Source organism: Oryctolagus cuniculus, chromosome 7 (genome assembly GCF_964237555.1).
Source record: "Oryctolagus cuniculus chromosome 7, mOryCun1.1, whole genome shotgun sequence".
Taxonomy (NCBI): Eukaryota; Metazoa; Chordata; class Mammalia; order Lagomorpha; family Leporidae; genus Oryctolagus; species Oryctolagus cuniculus.
In genome coordinates, this window is record NC_091438.1 from 118197336 (window position 1) to 118215453 (window position 18118).

An 18118-nucleotide genomic window follows, 5' to 3' on the forward strand; every position below is an offset into this window, starting at 1 on the left:
GGGGCCTATTTACTTGGGCCATCTTTCACCGCTTTCCCCAGGCCATTAGCAAGGAGCTGGAGCAAAAGTGGAGCAGCCAGGACTTGAACCAGCACCCATATGGGATGCCAGCACTGCAAGTGGCAGCTTTACCCACTATGCCACAATGCCGGCCCCCACGGTTATTTTTAAGAAAGCAGATCCCACGTTATGACATGGTGGGTTAAGCCACCGCCAGCAACGCTGGCATCCAATATGAGCACCAGTTAGAGCCCCTTCTGCTCTGCTTCTGATGTCACTCCCTGCTAATGTGCCTGGGAAGGCAGCAGGTGATGGTCCGAGTGCCTGGGCTCCTGCCACTCACTGGGAGACTGGATGAAGCTCCTTGTTCCTGGCTTCAACCTGGCCCAAGCCTGGCCATTGCAGCCATTTAAAGAGTGAACCAGTGGATGGACGGTTTCTTCATCTCTCTGTCTCTCTGCCTCTCAAATAAATAAGTCTTTAAAAAAAAGCTGAAAATGGCATTGCTGTTATCAAACATAGCCATATTAATCATGATTAAAATAGCAATGTGTGTTCCTACAGGACTCATAGCAAACACGCGTCACAGCACAGCTCATATGGGAAAGCTGAGTCAGACTTGATCTTTGCCATCAGAGAAAGAGCAGATGAGCAGTCATCAGCAGCTGGGGGAGCAGCCAGGGAGATTTATGACTGGGAGGGGCCCGGGAAAGCGTGAGAGAGGCCCCGTGCTCCCAGGGTTGGGTTCCCAGGGTCCCTGACACCCAAGGCCCTGCTGGCTGGCACTGGATGGCAGGTGAAGGGATGCGCCAGCCTTGCCAGGAGGAACAAAAGACACCAGGAAGCCAAGCGGTGCCTGCTGCAGGCTGAAGAGTGGCAGACCTGGCCCTCATGCAGCCCCTCAGCCAGGCGCCCTGGCAATGGGCACGGGGACCCACCCGCTCACTCACAGCGAGAACAGGGCGGCTCAGAGGGTACAGAGGCTCACCCAGCTGGAGACTGGCTCTGTGGCCTTGGCTGGGCCTCCAGGGTGCTGGTGACCTTGAGCCAGTGACTGTTCTCCTGGGGGCTGCCAGCTAGGACACAGATGAGTTGACCTGGAAAGGAAGGTGGGAAAGGTCCCCGGTCTTCCCGTCACACCTGCAACTTATTAACTTACTGCCCGCAGGGAAATTCTTCACTTTGGGGACAGGAGGCTTCACCATTAATCCTTTGGGAATCAGAGCTGGTGGGTTCACCCTAAGAAGGCCAAAGCAGGACTCCAACTCCAGATCCAGACCTCAGTTTGCCCTGGGGTCATAGCAGGGAGTGGCAGGGGCAGCAATGACGGGCCAGGGGTGAGAGGAAGGGAGAGAGGCACAGGAGGGGATCTGGGTTTTGGTGAGCTGGTAGGGAGGGGGCTAGCAAAGCACCACTGGTGGGTAAGGGGCCAGCCCTGGGGAGCAGTTTCTGGAGGCAGAGGAGAGACAAGTGCCCGGGACCCTGGGAGACAGGCCGCAGCTGAGCGCAAGGCGGGAGCCCACCCACACCAGCCCTCTCCCCAGCGCAGAAGTGGAGGTGAGGGGTCAGCGCACCACGCGCTGGGAACCCTATGGCATTCTGGGCCTGGGCCTGAGGACTGCTGTCCCCTGGTCTCGAACAGGCTCACTCTGGCTGCTAAGCTGGGAGACCAGGACGGGGTGTGGAGGTTCGAACATACACCCCTCCCATTCCCCACTCTGGGACGAGCCCGGCCTGCGACCAGGCTAGGCCTGAAGGAAAACACTGGCTCTGACTTCGTGCTCTGTGACTTGGCCTCTCTGAGGCTGTGTCCCTGCCTGTTAAGCGGGGACGCCATCACATGCAGTGGAGAGGCTCTTTAATTTTTATTTTTAATTAACTCATTAGAGAGGCAGAGAGAGAAAGAGAGATCTCACATCCACTGGTTCATTCTTCTACGAGAGCCGGGCTAGCCCAAACCCAAGCCAGGAGCCCAGAACTCAGCCCAGGTTCTCCCTCATGGGTGGCAGCCATCACCTGCTGCCCACCAGGGAACACATTAGCAGAAAGGGAGAACTGAGGGCAGAGCTGGGACTTGAACCCAGACACTCTGATAGGGGACGCAATCATCCCATGGAGTATCTAACGCCTGTGCCCACACTTGCCCCAGAATTTTTTTTCTAAAGTCTTATTTGCCTATTTGAAAGGCAGAGCAACACAGAGAGAGGGAGAGACACAGAGATTTTCTATTCACTGGGTCATTCTCCAAATGTTCACAATAGCAGGGGCCGGGCTAGGCTGACGCCAGGAGCCAGAATTCCATCAGGGTCTCCCATGGGCCTCCCACATGGGTGGCAGGAGCCCCAGTACTTGAGCCACCGTCTGTTGCATGTGAGCAGGTGCAAGTGAGCAGGCAGCTGGCTCAGAAGTGGAGGTGGGGGTGGCGCTGTGGCTTAGCATGTAAAGCTGCCGCTTGCGATACCTGCATCCCATACAAGTGTCAGTTCAATTCCAAGCTGCTCTGCTTCCAATCCAGCTCCCTGCTAATGACCTGGGAGAAGCAACAAAAGATGGCTCAAGTGCTTGGACCCCTGCCACTCATGGGGGAGACAGAGAAGAAGCTCCTGGCTTTGTTTGGCCTGGCCCAGCCCTGACCATTGCAGCCATCTGGTGAGTGAACCAGCAGATGGAATCTCTCTCTCTCTCTCTCTCTCTCTCTCTCTCTCTCTCTGTCCCCCCCCCCCCATTCTCTCACTCTTATTCCCAATTCCCATTCTGCCAATGAGGACACTGAGGCAGAGATGGAGAAAGTCACTTGTCATGGCCACTCAGATGGTACCTGGTAGAGCTCATGCTCAGGTGGTCTGGATTCAGGGTTCACGTTCATCTGGTTATAAACTTGAGCTGTGACCTTGGGCTGGCTCTGCCTTTCCTTCTCATCCACACAAAATCTAGGGGTAGCCAGCACTAACCGCCAGCCACATGAGCGTGCCAGCGTGGACGTTCTGAATGCCTGCAGCCTTGCTGACATCACAGGTGGCAGAAGAACCGCCCAGCTGGGCCCAGAAACCCACAGGATCATGAGACATCTTAAAATAGGCTTTATTTTAAGCCAGAAGTTTGGGGGTGGCTTGCTCCATAGCAATAGATAAGTGAAACAGCTCTCAGCAGCAAACACTGCAGACCAGGCTCTGTGTGCAGTTTTTTTCTCCAGTTTCAGGGCCGGCTAAGAGCCTGTGCCTGCAGCACCTGGAGCAGGGCTCGTCTCTCCTGAATGGTGTCAAGGTCAAGGACAACGCTCTCGTAGCTGGGAGGGGGCAGGGGCGGCGGGGTCCCAAGCAGGGCATCTCCCGGGGCACTGTGCTTCAGGTCTGCCTGCATGGGGTACACAGGTGGGGTCGGCAGCCCCTCAGCCAGTGGTTGATGCATGGCTTCCAAATAAGTGGGGATGGTGACTCCCTCTGGGGTCCTGGGGACACAGAACAAGGGCTGTTAGCAGGGGCTCGTGCAGATACCTACTGTGTGCCAGAGAACAGGAGGAGGCTGGGGCGGGGGAGGCTTCCCACCCTGGCCTTCCTGCCTGGGCGGCTTCCGAGTATCCCGTATGTATGACTGATGCATGGCAAGAGCCAGCCCCTGTAGGCCCCTGCAGACCTCAGCCCTCCCGCCTCTCCCTCCGTGCCCTACATGCGCCCACTACACTCCTCAAGCCTCCTCCATGTCTCCTCAGGGACAGCCCTCCCCATGCCCCTCCCCCATCCTGCTGCTCCTTGGAGACTGTTCTCCTTACCACTCCCCCCCACCCCACGTGCACAAGCGCACACGCACACGCGCACGCACCCCTCCCACTCCCCACTCTGGGCTCCCACATGCCCTCCTCTGCTGCCACCTGGCCCTGCTTGGTTGTTCCAAGGACAGGGAGTGACTCCGAGTGTCTACAGGCTGCGTGACATACAGACAGACAAAAAGACCCTGGCTTACTGAAATCTCCTTGACCAGATCACAGCTGTGGTGCTCAGAGCACCCGAAGGCTTCCAGCCCTGGTATGGGAAGTCGGCCACGGGACTGCCTGCGCTTGCCTCCAGAGCCGCGCTCCCGGCCTCCTTGGCAGGGAAGGGCAGGACCAAGAACAGGGCTCCCGGATGCTGGCAAGCTGGGTCCCATTGCTGTGTGACCTGGGCCCTGTTCACACCTCTGAGCCCCTTTCTCCTCATCTACAAAATGGGGACCATCATCCCCATGTCACAGATTCAGGGCGGGGAGACACTTTGGGAAAAGCTTCGGCAGCATTCAGAAAGAGGTGAGCCAGCCAGAGCCCCCAGCCCCTGCCCTGCTCACCTGCCAGCCACGCCCCTGCCCCTCCCCAGCTCTGTGAGGCCTGGGGACAGGAGCTGGGCTCTGGGTCTGCCTGGGGCCACCCAGCAGGCGACAGCTGGCACAGCCAGGCACAGGTGCCGGGTGAGCTCAGCCGGAGCAGGAAGTTTGCTTAGAGGGCAGGTGTGGAGCGGCCCTCGGGCCACCCACTGTTGCCTTGGTGGCCAGTAGGGCCTACCCAGCCCTAAGTCTCCAAGGCCCTGGCCTAAAACACCAGGAACCGCACACTCCTGGGAGGAGGGCTCTGTTCACGGCGTATTCTGGGTACATAGTGGGTTGGTGGGGGGGTGTCCTGCCAGGACAGTCTCCACGCACAGGCAGCTGCACCTGGGCTGGCGCTCACCCACACTGGGGCCTGGCACTGGCCTCGCTGTCCCTCAGCCGAGTGAGGCAAACACAGTGGGGGAAGCAGAGGAACTTGTGTTCAGCCCACAGCTGGGCCCTGTAATCTCACTTCCTACTCCTGAGCATCCCGGTGGGGGAGGAGGCAGCAGCTCCCACGTGTTTCACAGATGTGTGGATAAAGCACGGGCTTTGCGTGATGGCGAGGCTCACGCTGACTCCACCCATCACACCTCTTTCCTAAGCTAAAACTTCACCCTGCCTCAGTTTCTTCATCTGTAAAATTGGGCCTTGTCCTTGTATGAACCTCACTAGCTGGTGAGGGTCAAGTCAGGGAGTGTGCCGGGGAGCACGCTGTATGCTGTAACGCCCGGCCCTGGCGGAGAAGCGAAGTGTGCATAACCCTGACAGCAGACACACTTCCCACCGATCCGTCTCTGGAGCCCACCAGCATCACAGGCAAAGGGCTGTCCCCACTGGGACTGTCAGAGGGAGACTCTGACATGGCTCAGGAAACCTGAGCTGCCAGTACAAGGACACAGAAGAAGGAGCGGAGACTGAACCTGGTCTTGCCTGCTGTCCCCACTGAAGGTGGGGCCGTGGGGCGGGGCTGCCAGTCAGGGTGCGGGCTCCCCAGGGTCAGGGGTGCTGTATGCGGCCCATGACTGTCTTGTCAGATCTCTGAGCAGGCCCCGTGCCCAGCACGCATTCCATCAGTAGTTAAGGCCACAGAGAAGGAGTAGACGATTACACGGGGATGGGGAGTCCCAGGAGGGAGCGGGTCCTGCACCAGCCATCAGCCAGGGGGCCTCTGGCTGTGACCTGACGGCCAGGTACCCGGGGCAAAGGCAGCCCAGGAGCCTCCCTGCGGGCCTGCTGGGGCTGCGTGGGCAGCTGGGCTGAGCAGACACCATGTCGGGGACGGGAACAAGGGTGGGCAGCTCGCACGGGCCGCTGCCTTGACACCCAGCCACCCTGGTTTCAGAGCCCAACACTGGGGTCCCAGGGCCTAAAGCAGGCCCCTAAGTGGGCTTCCTGCTGGACGAGGTGGCCCAGGTCCTGCTGCGTCAACAGGGCGTGTGTGCGGATGCCACCTGCCCCGTGCATGCAGACCAGGCACCAGGCCAGAGCGTCTTGGGCCTGGCCTGCTTCCTGCTGGCTGCTGCCTGGGAGCCGGTCTTCTCCCAGGAGGAAGGAAGGCGCCAGCCCTGGCCTCCAACAGTCAGCTCGCACCGCATCGGACCCAGATGCCATCCTTGCTGGTCCTGGGACAGCCCAGGCCGCCAGTGCGAATGCTCCTGCACCTTTAACTGGAGGTAGGTTTTCCTTGCAACAAAGACTGGCTCCTGGAGGTCACAGGTTGGAGGTCAGAGGTCGGAGGTCAGGCTCAGCACCTCGTGCCTCAGCCCAGGGCTTAGGCAGCGGTGGAAGAAGGCGCTGCAGCCAGCAGGGCCCGCACTCTCCAGCCTGTGAGCTGCACCTTCCTCTCTGCCACCGGCAACAGTGACTCGCTGCCAAGGGAGGCGGGCAGGAGGGGACCACAGAGGCCCCTCCCTGGGAGGCAGAGCGCAGCAAAGGCGCGGGCGATGCCTGTGCTGTTACCAGGCACAAGCCAGCTCTGGGCTGGGCTGATGCTCTCGTTACAGCTCCAGTACAGTCTGACATCCCAGCCGAGTTGTTTCGCAGCATGCATTTCTCACAGACTTTGTGGAGCTCCCTGGTAACCACACAGAACATATCAGATACACACTACATTTGTGGTGTTTAAATGTCCCGGGAGAGGATTAAGAAAAAACGGCCAAGAAGACTGAGTGGAGGCGGTAATGAGAAAAGATTGAGAAGTGCTGGCATAATGCACTCTCCCACCCTCTCACCCTCCACCCCAGCCCACCCCCCGGCCTTTGCCCCAGGCTCTTTTGCCCCCTGTCTGCTTGAGAAGTCCCGTGCCATGCACCTGCTGTGTGCCCAGCCACAGGCTAAGCTCTGCACACCACAAGCTGATCCCATCCTCCCACAGACGCTAAGCGTGGGCACCCGTGTCCAGGTGCTGCCTGTGACACACAGCAGTTGGATGACCTTGGCCAAGCTACCTGACATCTCGGTGCCTGGCTGTTCTCCTCTACATATGGGATTAACGACAATCAGCACCTAGCGCAGGGGGCTGCTGTAGGACTCGGTGAGTGTCTTACAATAGCGCCTGGTGCTGGCTGGAACACTACAAGTCCTTGCCATTAGCCTCATTCCTATTCTATTTCAGATGAGGAAGTGGAGATTCCCAGAGCTGGTCAGGGATAGACAGGGACCCAGTGGGCGTGACCCCTGTGCCAGGGCCCTCCACTCCTCTGCCACTCTGCTCCACAAAAGGCTGAGGCCAGTTGCCACCTCCCCATGGAAGCCCTTCTGGCTTTCTCCATGACTCCACAGGACCATGTCCGCCCCTCGCTCACGGCTCTAACTACTCTGGTTTGTCATCTGTCTCGGTCGTGGAAGGCCTGATGCCAGGTTGTGTGACTGGGCCCCCCAGCCCCCTGCTGACCTGCAGCTCTTCTTGTCCAAGGCCTCCACGGTACAGTAGTCCAGGTCTCTGGGGCAAGGGTGCGGGTCCCACTGGGGCGGCCCCTGCATGCTGGCCTTGAGGGACCAGAGCAGGCCACAGAGCAGCAGCAGGCCCCCAACGCTGCAGCAGAGGAAGCTGACCGGCCTGAGCAGGGGGCCGGGGGCGGCAGGGGCGGGGTGCTCGGTGGGCAGGGCCTGCTGGGTGGGCAGGGCACCTGCCTCTCCTTCACTCCACCAGGCGAAGCACAGTGTCCCGGTCACCAGAATCACCAAGCCGCCAGCTGTCATGCAACAGCGGGTGGTGGAGGCCAGGCGGCGGCCATTGCACATCTGGACAGGGCAAAGGAGAGAGAAGAGCAAGTGGGCCGCTGCTCGGGTCCTGGGGAGCCCAGGTACAATTTCCCCGTGAGCGAGGGCACTGTGAGACCCTGGAGAGATCGTGGGATGCAGATGAAGACTTGGCAGTGCCCTCTGGGAGCCACAAACAACACGTGTCGGGTTCCTGGCACCACGCCCGGGGCCTGGTCAGAGCGGCCAGGTGTGGCCCTGCTCATTCTGGGACTCTGCAGGCGCCAGGAGCTTTGTCACCTGCTGGGTACCAGAGGCTGGGGGCCAGGAGAGGGAGCACTTGACAGGCGGGCCACCCAGGCCCACGGGGGCGCCACGCTGCCCTCCCCATCTGACAGGAAAAGATTTGAAAACCCGGAACAAGGGGGAAAGAGCACGCTGAAAAGTCTGAGGGTGAACTTCACGACGTGGGACAAAACGTCATGCGCAGCACAGAGATGCTCACCGTGGCCTTGTCTAGGAGGCCATGATGTGGAAAGAGCCAGAATGTCCAAGTATAAAGAAATGGAAAGGTGGGGCCAGCGCTGTGGTGTAGCCGATAAAGCCACTGCCTGCAACACTAGCATCCCACAGGGTGCCGCTTCGTGTCCCGGCTGCTCACTGCACTTCTGATCCGGCTCCCTCCTATTGGCCTGGGAAAAGCAACCAAAGACAGCCCCAGTGCTTGCGCCCCTGCACCCATGTGGAAGACCTGGATGCAGCTTCTGGCTCCTGGTTTTGGCCTGGTCTACTGCTGGACAGTGAAACAGCAGATGGAAGATCTCTCTCTCTCTCTCTCTCTCTCTCTCTCTCTCCACCTTACTCTGTAACTCCACCTTTCAAAATAAATAAATCTTTTTTAAAAAAAGTGAATGTGGGCTGGCGCCGCGGCTCAAGAGGCTAATCCTCCACCTTGCGGCACCGGCACACCGGGTTCTAGTCCCGGTCGGGGCGCCAGATTCTGTCCCGGTTGCCCCTCTTCCAGGCCAGCTCTCTGCTGCGGCCCGGGAGGGCAGTGGAGGATGGCCCAAGTGCTTGGGCCCTGCACCCCATGGGAGACCAGGAGAAGCACCTGGCTCCTGCCTTCGGATCAGCGTGGTGCGCCAGCCGCAGCAGCCATTGGGGGGTGAACCAATGGTAAAGGAAGACCTTTCTCTCTGTCTCTCTCTCTCTCTCACTGTCCACTCTGCCTGTCAAAAAAAGAAAAAAGAAAAGAAAAAAGTGAATGTGGCAAAATGTTCAAAAGCAAAGCGGGAAGTAACCCACAGCATGACTTCTGGGTGGAATGATTAACATTAATCCATTTAAAACACATCCAAGAAACTCGGCACAAGCGTTTGGCAACCGGGAGGAAGCACACGTGATGCCGTGCTATCTTCAAGCTATTGGAAGGAAGCCTGGCCCTGGCCCACACAGACTGCTGAGGCCGAAGCCTGGGAGCAGGCTGTCCCCAAGGCCACCCTGTAGGCTGTGCATTGTCCCCACACTTCCCTCGGCCTGCTGGCTTCCACGGGCTCCTCCCAGGACAGCCCAGTCCTCACCGGAGAAAGCTTCTCTGAGGACACATGAAAATGCCCAAGGGCCCTTCCCCTGTCTCCCTCCCTGAGCCCCTGACGCCACTGGAAGCAGAGAGAGAGGCCACTTGTCAGTGCCTAGGATTCCCCGCCTGTGAATTCCTGCCTCCGGTGTGCAGCTCATGCAGGGAGAAAAAGAAGCCGGCTACACCTGCACCCTGCCCCGTCAGAGAGTGCAGGAAGGCTAGAGAAGGCAGTAGGTGCAAAATGCGCCAGCAAACCAGCCAGAGGGCACCCTCATCTGCTGCACACTCAGCACCTGCCCGAGTTCCCCGCGGTCAGGGCCGGGAAGATGCTCATTTTACAAAAGAGGAGACGCAGCCCCAAGAGGCAAGGGAGCCACCCAAGTTCAGAGACAGGGACTCCCACCTGCACCAGGGGACTGGGAGGCATTTTACTCTGCCTGAAAGTGGCCGCGGCTCCTTGTGGGGAAAGGAAGGAACCACAGACGAGAATAAAATGCAACACAGAAGTCACCACACGTGCTGCCGCCCGGAGAGGAGCACCGGCCCTGCGGGGACGTGTCCTGTCCACTGCTCCTTTGGCCTGCACACAGAGGGTGTGCTGGGCAAGAAGCTTGCTGGGCACCACGCCCTGTATTTTGCAGCTGCCCCATGGCTTACTCCACACAACCCAGGACAACCCCTGGGGCGACAGCTTGTCCCAGGTCAGTGCTGGACTTAGAAACAGGTCTAAGCCGACGCCAGTCTCTCTGTGTGTGCATAGCCAAGCCTCTCCCTATGCGGTGGGGACCACACTGAGCAGAGATGTGTGCACGTAGACATCTTTCGCATGGGCAGCCCTCACGCTCACCACGTACTGCCCTCCTTTCTGGCCTCGAGGTCCCCAGGCCTCAGACAGGCCTGCACAGCGGCCCACAGGGTGTTCCCACCTGGGTCACCTGTGTGTGCATTGCCCTCCCTCCCTAGGGACCCCCTCCCCCACTGCAGGCAGGGTAGCCTGCCATCCTGGGTGCTGTCAACATCGCCTGTTCCACTGTGCCGCGGTGGCTTGCTTTGTTACAGATCAGGCTGGGACCCGCTACCAGCAGGAGGTTCTGGCCTCCTGTCCAAGAGGGGGTCTTCAGGCAGTAGCTCAGCTCTCAGGACCATGCACCTCCAGATCTGGACCCTGATCAGGGAGGAAGGAAGGGCTCCCTGCCCTGGGGAAGGCATAGCCCCAGTCCAGCGGGAGGAGACAGGCAAGAAGTTCCACCAATCTCGGGAAAGTCCCACCTCCAATCCGGGCACTCACTCAGGACCTGCCAGGTTGCCTTTGCCTCCACTGCCCTCCCACCCATCTCCTTCAGCCACCCCCCACCCCCCGCTGCCTTTCCCCAAACTCCTACCTGGGAGCCCTCTGCTCCAATCCAGGGCCCTCACTGGATGCCTTGTTCCAGATCCACCCCTTCCCAGAAGTCCTTCTGCTGGGAGCCCCACCCCTCCAGCCAGGGCAGCGGGGTCAGATCTCTCCGTCACCCCTCTGGCCAGGGTTATTCTGTCAGCTCTGGGACCCTGGGCAGCCTGTTCCACCTGTCTGAGCTCAAATCTTCAGAGGAGACGCCAGCTATAGATGAGGCAGCGTGACACCGAGCTGGGCAGAGCCGGGGCTCTGCTCCCACACTGGGCACGCCATCTAGCTCCTGCAGCCTCAGTGCTCTGCTCTGTGAAGTGGGCACAGCACCACCAGGTTGCCTGAGAAGATTAAAATACATGGAGGGGCCAGCACTGTGGCACAGTAGGTTAATCCTCCGCCTGTGGTACTGGCATCCCATATGGGCGCCAGTTCGAGTCCTGGCTGCTCCACTTCCGATCCAGCTCTTTGCCATGGCCTGAGAAAGCCTTGGAAGATGGCCCAAGTCCTTGGGCCCCTGCACTCATGTGGGAACCCCAGAAGAAGCTCCTGGCTCCTGGCTTCAAATCAGCCAATTGGGGAGTGAACAAGCAAATGGAAAATCTCTCTCTCTCTCTGAATTTCCTTCTCTTTGTGTAACTCTTTCAAATAAAATAAATAAATCTTTTTAAAAAAATACATGGAAACCACTTATTCTCCTAGCGCTAGGCTTTTTCTTTGCACAGCAGCACTTAGTACCCGTCGGCACCCACCATCTTACCGCACCTGCCCACCGGGCACCGGGGCCAGCCTGCAGGGACGTCAGGGCTAGGGAGCCCCGCCGAGGCCCCATCTCGACTCCAGGTGTCCAAGAAGGGCACTTGGGTGCCAGTTTCCATGAAGATCGAAACTCTGAGTGAGAACTGGGCTGACCCGGCCCTTTCTAACCACCAGGGAAACCGAGGCCACCCCGCAAGTTAGAGCCCAGGCGGATGCTGCCCGCAAGCCACTGCGGCCAAGCTTAAGGGACGGGCGCTAGAAGCCGCCGAGATGTCGCAAGCCAGGGCGAGAAGGACGCTTACCCCGTGCCGGGGCGCGTGGAGACGGTGGGCGGGCCGCAGTCCCGTCGCGGGCTGGGGGGGTCTCCCGCTGCCCATGGGGCGCTGAGCCCGGCTACGCCCTCTGCTCGCAAGGTGCCCGCCGCAAGTCGGGAGCGCTATCCGCCCCCTCTCTCCTCCCAGACTCGTCCCTATGGCTCGCGGGTCCGGCGACTCCCGGTGGCCGGTGGCCGTGGCTTGGGCGGCTCCAGGTGCCCAGTCGCCAGCCACTCCCGCTCCGCCCGAACTTAAAGTGACAGCGCGACTGGGCCTGGCTGGAGAGGCGGGGCGGCGGGGCCATCCCCGGAACTGCTGGAAATGTCAGTCCTTGGGGCGGCGGCGGAGGGCGGGGGGGGGGTGGGGGGGTGGGGGGGTGGCGGCAAGGCGGCCTCCTCCTCCCATTCTACAGACAGGGAAACTGAGGCCCGAAGTGGCAAGTCTCCCGCCTACAGCGCAGATGTAACCATGAGGGCCTTTTTCTTCTCACCGTGGTCAGTCGGAGAGCAAAGTCCCCAGCCAGCGTGACGGAGCATAAGGCGTTCTTGGCGAAGAAGACCCTCATCCAGGCCCTCCCAGGTCGCTGTCTAACTGCAGAGGTCTGACCTGCTCCTCCGGACTCGCCCCCGCCCCACAGGGGAGGACGGGGGTCCCCAGTTCTCACCTGCGCATGTGAAGGGAGCCAGTTCTAGGATCTGTTAGGATCTGGGTTTTGCTACTGCATTTTTCTGCTGTTCCAACCAATCAGGGGACTGGAGTCAGAGTGCCTCCAGCCATGCCAAGGCTTCCCCCTGGAGCTGTGGTGGCCACCTCCTCCTCCAGCCCAGCAACATGGACGGCGGAAGGTCGGAGCATCCGTGTGGGAGCAGAAGCTCAGAGCCGCAGGGCAGGTCAGACGCAGGGCCCAGGCCCCTTGTTCCCAGACTCCCGGGCCTGAGGATGCCTTCCAGCCCGGAGCCCTGGAGTGCTCCGAGCACCAGTGCTTCCTCTGGGACAGTGTTTCAGCTGTCACCTCATCTCCCCATCCCTGGGTGTGCCGTCTGTGTGCACAGAGACAGGCTCAGGGAGGGACAGTGGCCTGGGCAAGCCCATGGGGCTCAGAAGCAGCTGAGCTTAGCTGGGGACCCGGCAGGCCTCCTTCAACCTTGCCTATTCCAGAGGTGGGCAGCATCCGGAACCAGAGGCCACTGGCAGCCCTGTGGGTCAGGGGAGAAGAGAGTGGGCAGCTAAGGCCATGGATCGTTCAGCCCCAATCATTGCTGCAAGGCATAAGTCCATCATTGGTTAAAAGAGACCCTCCCAGGGCCCAGCCAAGGAGCTGAGCTCCTGCCTCGCAGCATGAGGGTGATTTGATTGGGTCCCTGGCTCCCAACTTCATCCCAGCCCAGCTCCAGGCATTTGGGGAGTGATGCAGCAGATGGGAGTGCTTTGTCTGTGTGTGTGTGTGTGTGTGTCCCACCCCCACCCCAGGCTGAGGTCCCGGCCTGGGCAGGATGAAGTTGCTGGGATACACCCAAGCATGGCTGAAACTGGAGCCTCCTGGAAACTAGGGCCACAGAATTGGCCAGGTGGTGATTTCTGTCCTGTCAGCTACTCCCAGGCCGGAAGAGGAAGACAGGCCACGGGCCACGTGCTTCTCTCTCTCTTTTTATTTTTTTTTAAAGATTTATTTATTTATTTGAAAGGCAGATTTACAGAGAGGCAGAGCCTAGAGAAAGAGAGAGAGAGAGAGAGAGTCGTTTTCCATCCGTTGGTTCACTCCCCAAATGGCTGCAATGGCCAGAGCTGCGCCTATCCGAAGCCAGGAGCCAAGAGCTTCTTCTGGGTCTCCCATGTGGGTGGGACTTGGGCCATCTTCTACTGCTTTCCCAGGCCACAGCAGAGAGCTGAATCAGAAGTGGAGCAGCTGGGACTTGAACCAGCGCCATATGGGATGCCGGCTTTGCAGGTAGCATCTTTACCTGCTACGCCACAACGCTGGCCCCCACATTCTTCTCTTGAAGCTGTGATCTCGTTGTCTATAAAATGGAAACAATAGTAGCTTCTCACCAGGGTTGTCTGTTAGATCTTATCCCCTGGGGAGCCAGCCTGGCTCTGCTGTCACGTGACATGGTGGCTCCATTTGGGAATCTTCCCTGGTCCATGGTGACCCCCAACCCCACCCCGGGAGCAGGGAGCAGGCGTGATGCAGCTCACACCTGGATCCAGCCAGACCCGGCCCACCTGGGACCAGAGAGGCTGGTTGGGGCTAATGGGGATCTAGGGATCTGGCCCATTCCTCTGGCTCCATCTTCTTCCTCCCCCTCCCAGGTAAACTGGTCCAGCCTCCAGGTCTGCGTGACACTCAGGCATGGTGGTGAGCTCGCAGGCTGGGATGCACCTGCAGACCCTCGCTGAACAAGCAACTGGGCCACTCAGAGAAGAAAACTGGTCACCAGCTTCTGCCTCAAGGGGTCAGGCAGGGAAGGGGCTGTCGCTGGTACCCACTCATTGCAGGTCAAGTCCTGGAGGTTTGGAGAGAAGGGTGTTGCCCACGGTTCTCAGCTCGGAAGCGGGGAAGTGGGGAGAAGAGGTGTTGGATCCACCTGCGTCTGGATCTTCCAGAGCTTGTGCACTTTTCCATTTTTACCACATTGCCCCTTCCCCAGTTACAGCGTGGGCTGCTGCTACCACCTCCCCCGGCCTGTCCGTCCCCAGAGCCACCTGCCTGTCACGCACACCAGCTTGCGCTTCCTGACCAGTGTGTCACCTGCCTAAAGCTCTCGCTGGCTCCCCATCGCCCTCAGAATACCCACCTCAGCTCCTGAGCACCCTGGCTTTGTGAGCAGGTCCTGGGCACGCCCAAGCTTTGTTTCCTGTGCTCCCCACTGTGCCACTCTGGAGCTCGCTGTCTGCTGTGTCCCGGGTACAGCGCCCGCCCCCGCACCGGCTTCGCCTGGTAAGCTCACGCACTTCCTCGGAAACTCAGCTCACAGGTCACCTTCTCTGTGGGACCTCTCGGTGTCCCAGGGCAGCGTGATGTGGTCCCTCTTCATGACAGGTGGAAGAATGGCCTCCAACGAAATGCTCCCGAAAAGCAGCCAGCCTCGGAGAAGGAATGAAACATCAGCCCTGGAACCAGAGGGCCCCAGGGGTGCTGTGAGGGTTAAGTGAACTATCATACAGTGTTGGACTCAGAGAGCAGCTGTCCCTGCTGGTGCCGTTCTTCTGTAAGCAGGAGACGACCTGTGGTCTTGGAAAAGCCTCCTCCCCACCTCCTGTCTCCAGGACAAGGGTCCGGTGTCCTTTTCCAGGGACTTCAGACTCAACCGGCCACGTGTGTATCTGACAAACATTGGCTCATGCATGGCACACCGGTTTTTCATCGAACACAAGCTACCATAAACATCTTTTTATTTTTCACTGCACTCTAATTAACTGCTTCTGTGTCTGGCTCCCCTACTGAATGCCTCTCAGAGGCGGACACAGTCATCTTGTGCCCTGTCCCTGTGCCCCTTGCCATCTCTCAGCAGCACACAGTAGGCCCACCATGACTTTATGTTGCAAGCAGCATGGGACATGCAATGGGGGCTCTCTGTGCCCTGTCTCCGCAGGGAGGGAACAGGCTCAGTGTCTCCTGGCTGTGCAGCCTGGTCGGGTCAAGTCAGGAGCGACAGTGTCTTTAAAGTCTCACGGTCGGCGCTGTGGTATAGCAGGTAAAGCCACTGCCTGCAGCACCAGCATCCCTTATGGGCACTGGTTCATGTCCATGCTGCTCCACTTCTGACCCAGCTCCCTGCTAATGCACGGGAAAGCAGTGGAAGATGGCCCGAGTGCTTGGAGCCCCTGAGGGAGACCCAGATGAAGCTCCTAGCTCCTGGCTTCAGCCTGGCCCAGTACTGGCCATTGCAACCATCTGGGGAGTGAACCCGTGAAAGGAAGATCTGTGTGTGTGTGCGTGTGTGTGTTGTGTGAGTAACTCTGACTTTCGAAATAAATACATAAAGCTTTTTTGGTGTTATTCCTTAACACCAAAAAAATAACAAGATTCAGAGGTCCACTTCATAAAAGAGGTGGCTTAGGCCACTGTGATCAACCTCATCCTCCCAAGTGACTTTGGCAATGTGTGGAGACAGTTTGGGTTGCTATTGACATCTAGTCGTAACAGCTCCTCCAAGAAAGAATTACCCAGCCCCAGGTGTCAAGTGCAGAGGTAGAGAAAGTCTGTATCTCATTCAGGATCCGGAGAGGGGCTGGTTCAAAGACTGTGCCCTGCAGAGAGACTCTGGGGCTGCTCCCAAAGGCGGAGCAGGAGCCAGCGGGCAGGAGCCTGGCCACACTCCCAGCCAGCGGCAGCAGGAGCCCTTTTGTCAGCTTTTGATACAGTAGTTCTGTGTTGGGGCTGGCATTAGAGCACAGTGGGGTAATCTGCCTCTCGCAGTGGCAGCATTCCATACCAGAATGCACTTGGAGTCCTGGCTGCTCCACTTCTGATCCGGCTCCCTGCTAATGAGCCTGATAAGGCAGCGGAAGATGGCCCAAGTGCCTGAGCACCTGCCATTCACCCATGTGGGAGACCAAATGGAGTTCCTGCTACTTGCAGGTAGAAGGGTTTTCTCCCTTTACAGCTTTTACTGAGAGACAATTTGTGGACCAGAAGACACCCATTTAAATCCACAGTGCGGTGGCTTTTAGCACATTCACGCAGCTGTCCGTCCAGCACCATCGTCTGTATCAGAACGCTCCATCACCCCCGGAAACTGCCAAACCCTAGTTCCGTCACTAACCTACTTCCTGTCTCTGAGGATTTTCCTATTCTGGACATTTCTTATAAACGGAAATGTGAGAGATGGGGTTTTTTTGTGCCTGATTTATTTACTTGGCCTGTGATGTTTCAGCCTTATCAGGACAGCATTCCTTGTTACTGCTGAGCAATATTCCCCTGTATGGATATACAGGAGCCCCTTCTTTTTTATTTTTATTTATTTGACAGGTAGAGTTATAGACAGTGAGAGAGAGACAGAGAGAAAGGTCTTCCTTCCATTGGTTCACCTCCCAAATGGCCACCACAGCCGGTGCTGCGCTGATCCGAAGCCAGGAGCCAGGTGCTTCTCCTGGTCTCCCATGGGGTGCAGGGCCCAAGCACTTGGGCCATCCTCCACTGCCTTCCAGGGCCACAGCAGAGAACTGGACTGGAAGAGGAGCAACCGGGACTAGAACTCAGTGCCCATATGGGATGCTGGTGCTGCAGGCGGAGGATTAACTAAGTGAGCCACGGTGCTGGCCCTGGGAGCCCCTTCTTATCTGCAGGGGACAGTGAAGACCCTCAGTGGATGCCAGAGGCCATGGACAGCACTGAATCCTACATATACCTTGATTTCTCCTACAGGCACATGCCTATGACAAAATATAACTTGCAAATCAGGACAGTAAGAGGTTAACAATAATACTACTGATAAAATTGAATAAGTGTAACAATATTCTGAGAAAATTGTCAACATAACTCATCTTGTGCTTTGGGGCCATTATTACATAAGCAAGTGTTATTTGAACATAACACTACAGCACCATGACAGTCACTCTGATAACCAAGACAGCTACTGAGTGACTACTGGGCAGGTAGCATATACGGTGTGGATGCACTGGACAAAGGCCTGGTTCAAATCCCTGTCGGCACAGGGCCAGAAGGAGTAAGATGGTACAATATTTCATCACAACACTTATCATAAATAGCATGCAATTTAAACTTATGAATTTGCTTCTCAAATCTTCCTTTAAGGTTTCTAAGCACCGTTAGCCGAGGGCAACCAAAACCACAGGAGCTAACCCGCAGATATCGGGGAAGCATTGTCCCACGTTTTGCTTACCTACTTATGCACTGACACATATTTGAGTTGTTCCGGCTTCTTGACTGTTCTGAGTGCTAGTGCGTGGAACATTCCTGAACAAATTGCTGGGTGAACACGTGTTTCCATTTTATTTTATTTTATTTTTGACAGGCAGTGTGGACAGTGAGAGAGAGAGAGAGACAGAGAGAAAGGTCTTCCTTTGCCATTGGTTCACCCTCCAATGGCCGCTACGGCCCGGCGCGCTGCAGCCGGCGCACCGCGCTGATCCGAAGGCAGGAGCCAGGTACTTCTCCTGGTCTCCCACGGGGTGCAGGGCCCAAGGACTTGGGCCATCCTCCACTGCACTCCCTGGCCACAGCAGAGAGCTGGCCTGGAAGAGGGGCAACCGGGACAGAATCCGGTGCCCCAACTGGGAGTAGAACCCGGTGTGCTGGCGCCGCAAGGCGGAGGATTAGCCTAGTGAGCCGCGGCGCCGGCTCACGTGTTTCCCTTTTCCTTGGGGGAACCCACAAGTGGGCTCACTAGACCACAGGGTTAATGCCGTGTGTAACCAAGAGTTAGGAAGGAATTTTTATTTGCACTTGGGGATTGAGGGAACTCAGGCTGAGAGGAGTCAGAAGGTGCAAGATCACAGGACAGAGCAGGCGGGGCCGGCGTGCTGGTGCAGCAGCGGCAGTGACCACCTGTGACAGAGCGCCAGTTCAAGTCCCAG

The 18118-nt window shown here is 58.1% G+C and overlaps 1 protein-coding gene across 1 annotated transcript; it reads right to left on the minus strand.

The window, feature by feature from the left end:
• Window positions 1–3065: 3065 nt before the first annotated feature.
• TMEM61 (transmembrane protein 61) lies at window positions 3066–11818 on the minus strand. Its single transcript, XM_008265200.4, has 3 exons — window positions 11567–11818; window positions 7232–7581; window positions 3066–3448 (listed from the first exon to the last, which is right to left on the minus strand). Exons 1-3 carry the CDS (start codon window positions 11639–11641, stop codon window positions 3196–3198), a joined length of 678 nt encoding a protein of 225 aa, XP_008263422.3. The 5' UTR covers window positions 11642–11818; the 3' UTR covers window positions 3066–3195.
• Window positions 11819–18118: the final 6300 nt, after the last annotated feature.

Excerpts from the sequence above, each read along its gene's own strand:
- TMEM61 (XM_008265200.4), bottom strand. The coding sequence starts at position 11,641 with ATGGGCAGCGGGAGACCCCCCCAGCCCGCGACGGGACTGCGGCCCGCC. Across the intron at positions 7,582-11,566 it reads TCCACGCGCCCCGGCACGGG|ATGTGCAATGGCCGCCGCCT; the intron begins GTAAGCGTCCTT and ends TGCCCTGTCCAG. Across the intron at positions 3,449-7,231 it reads TTGGACAAGAAGAGCTGCAG|GACCCCAGAGGGAGTCACCA; the intron begins GTCAGCAGGGGG and ends CTGTGTCCCCAG.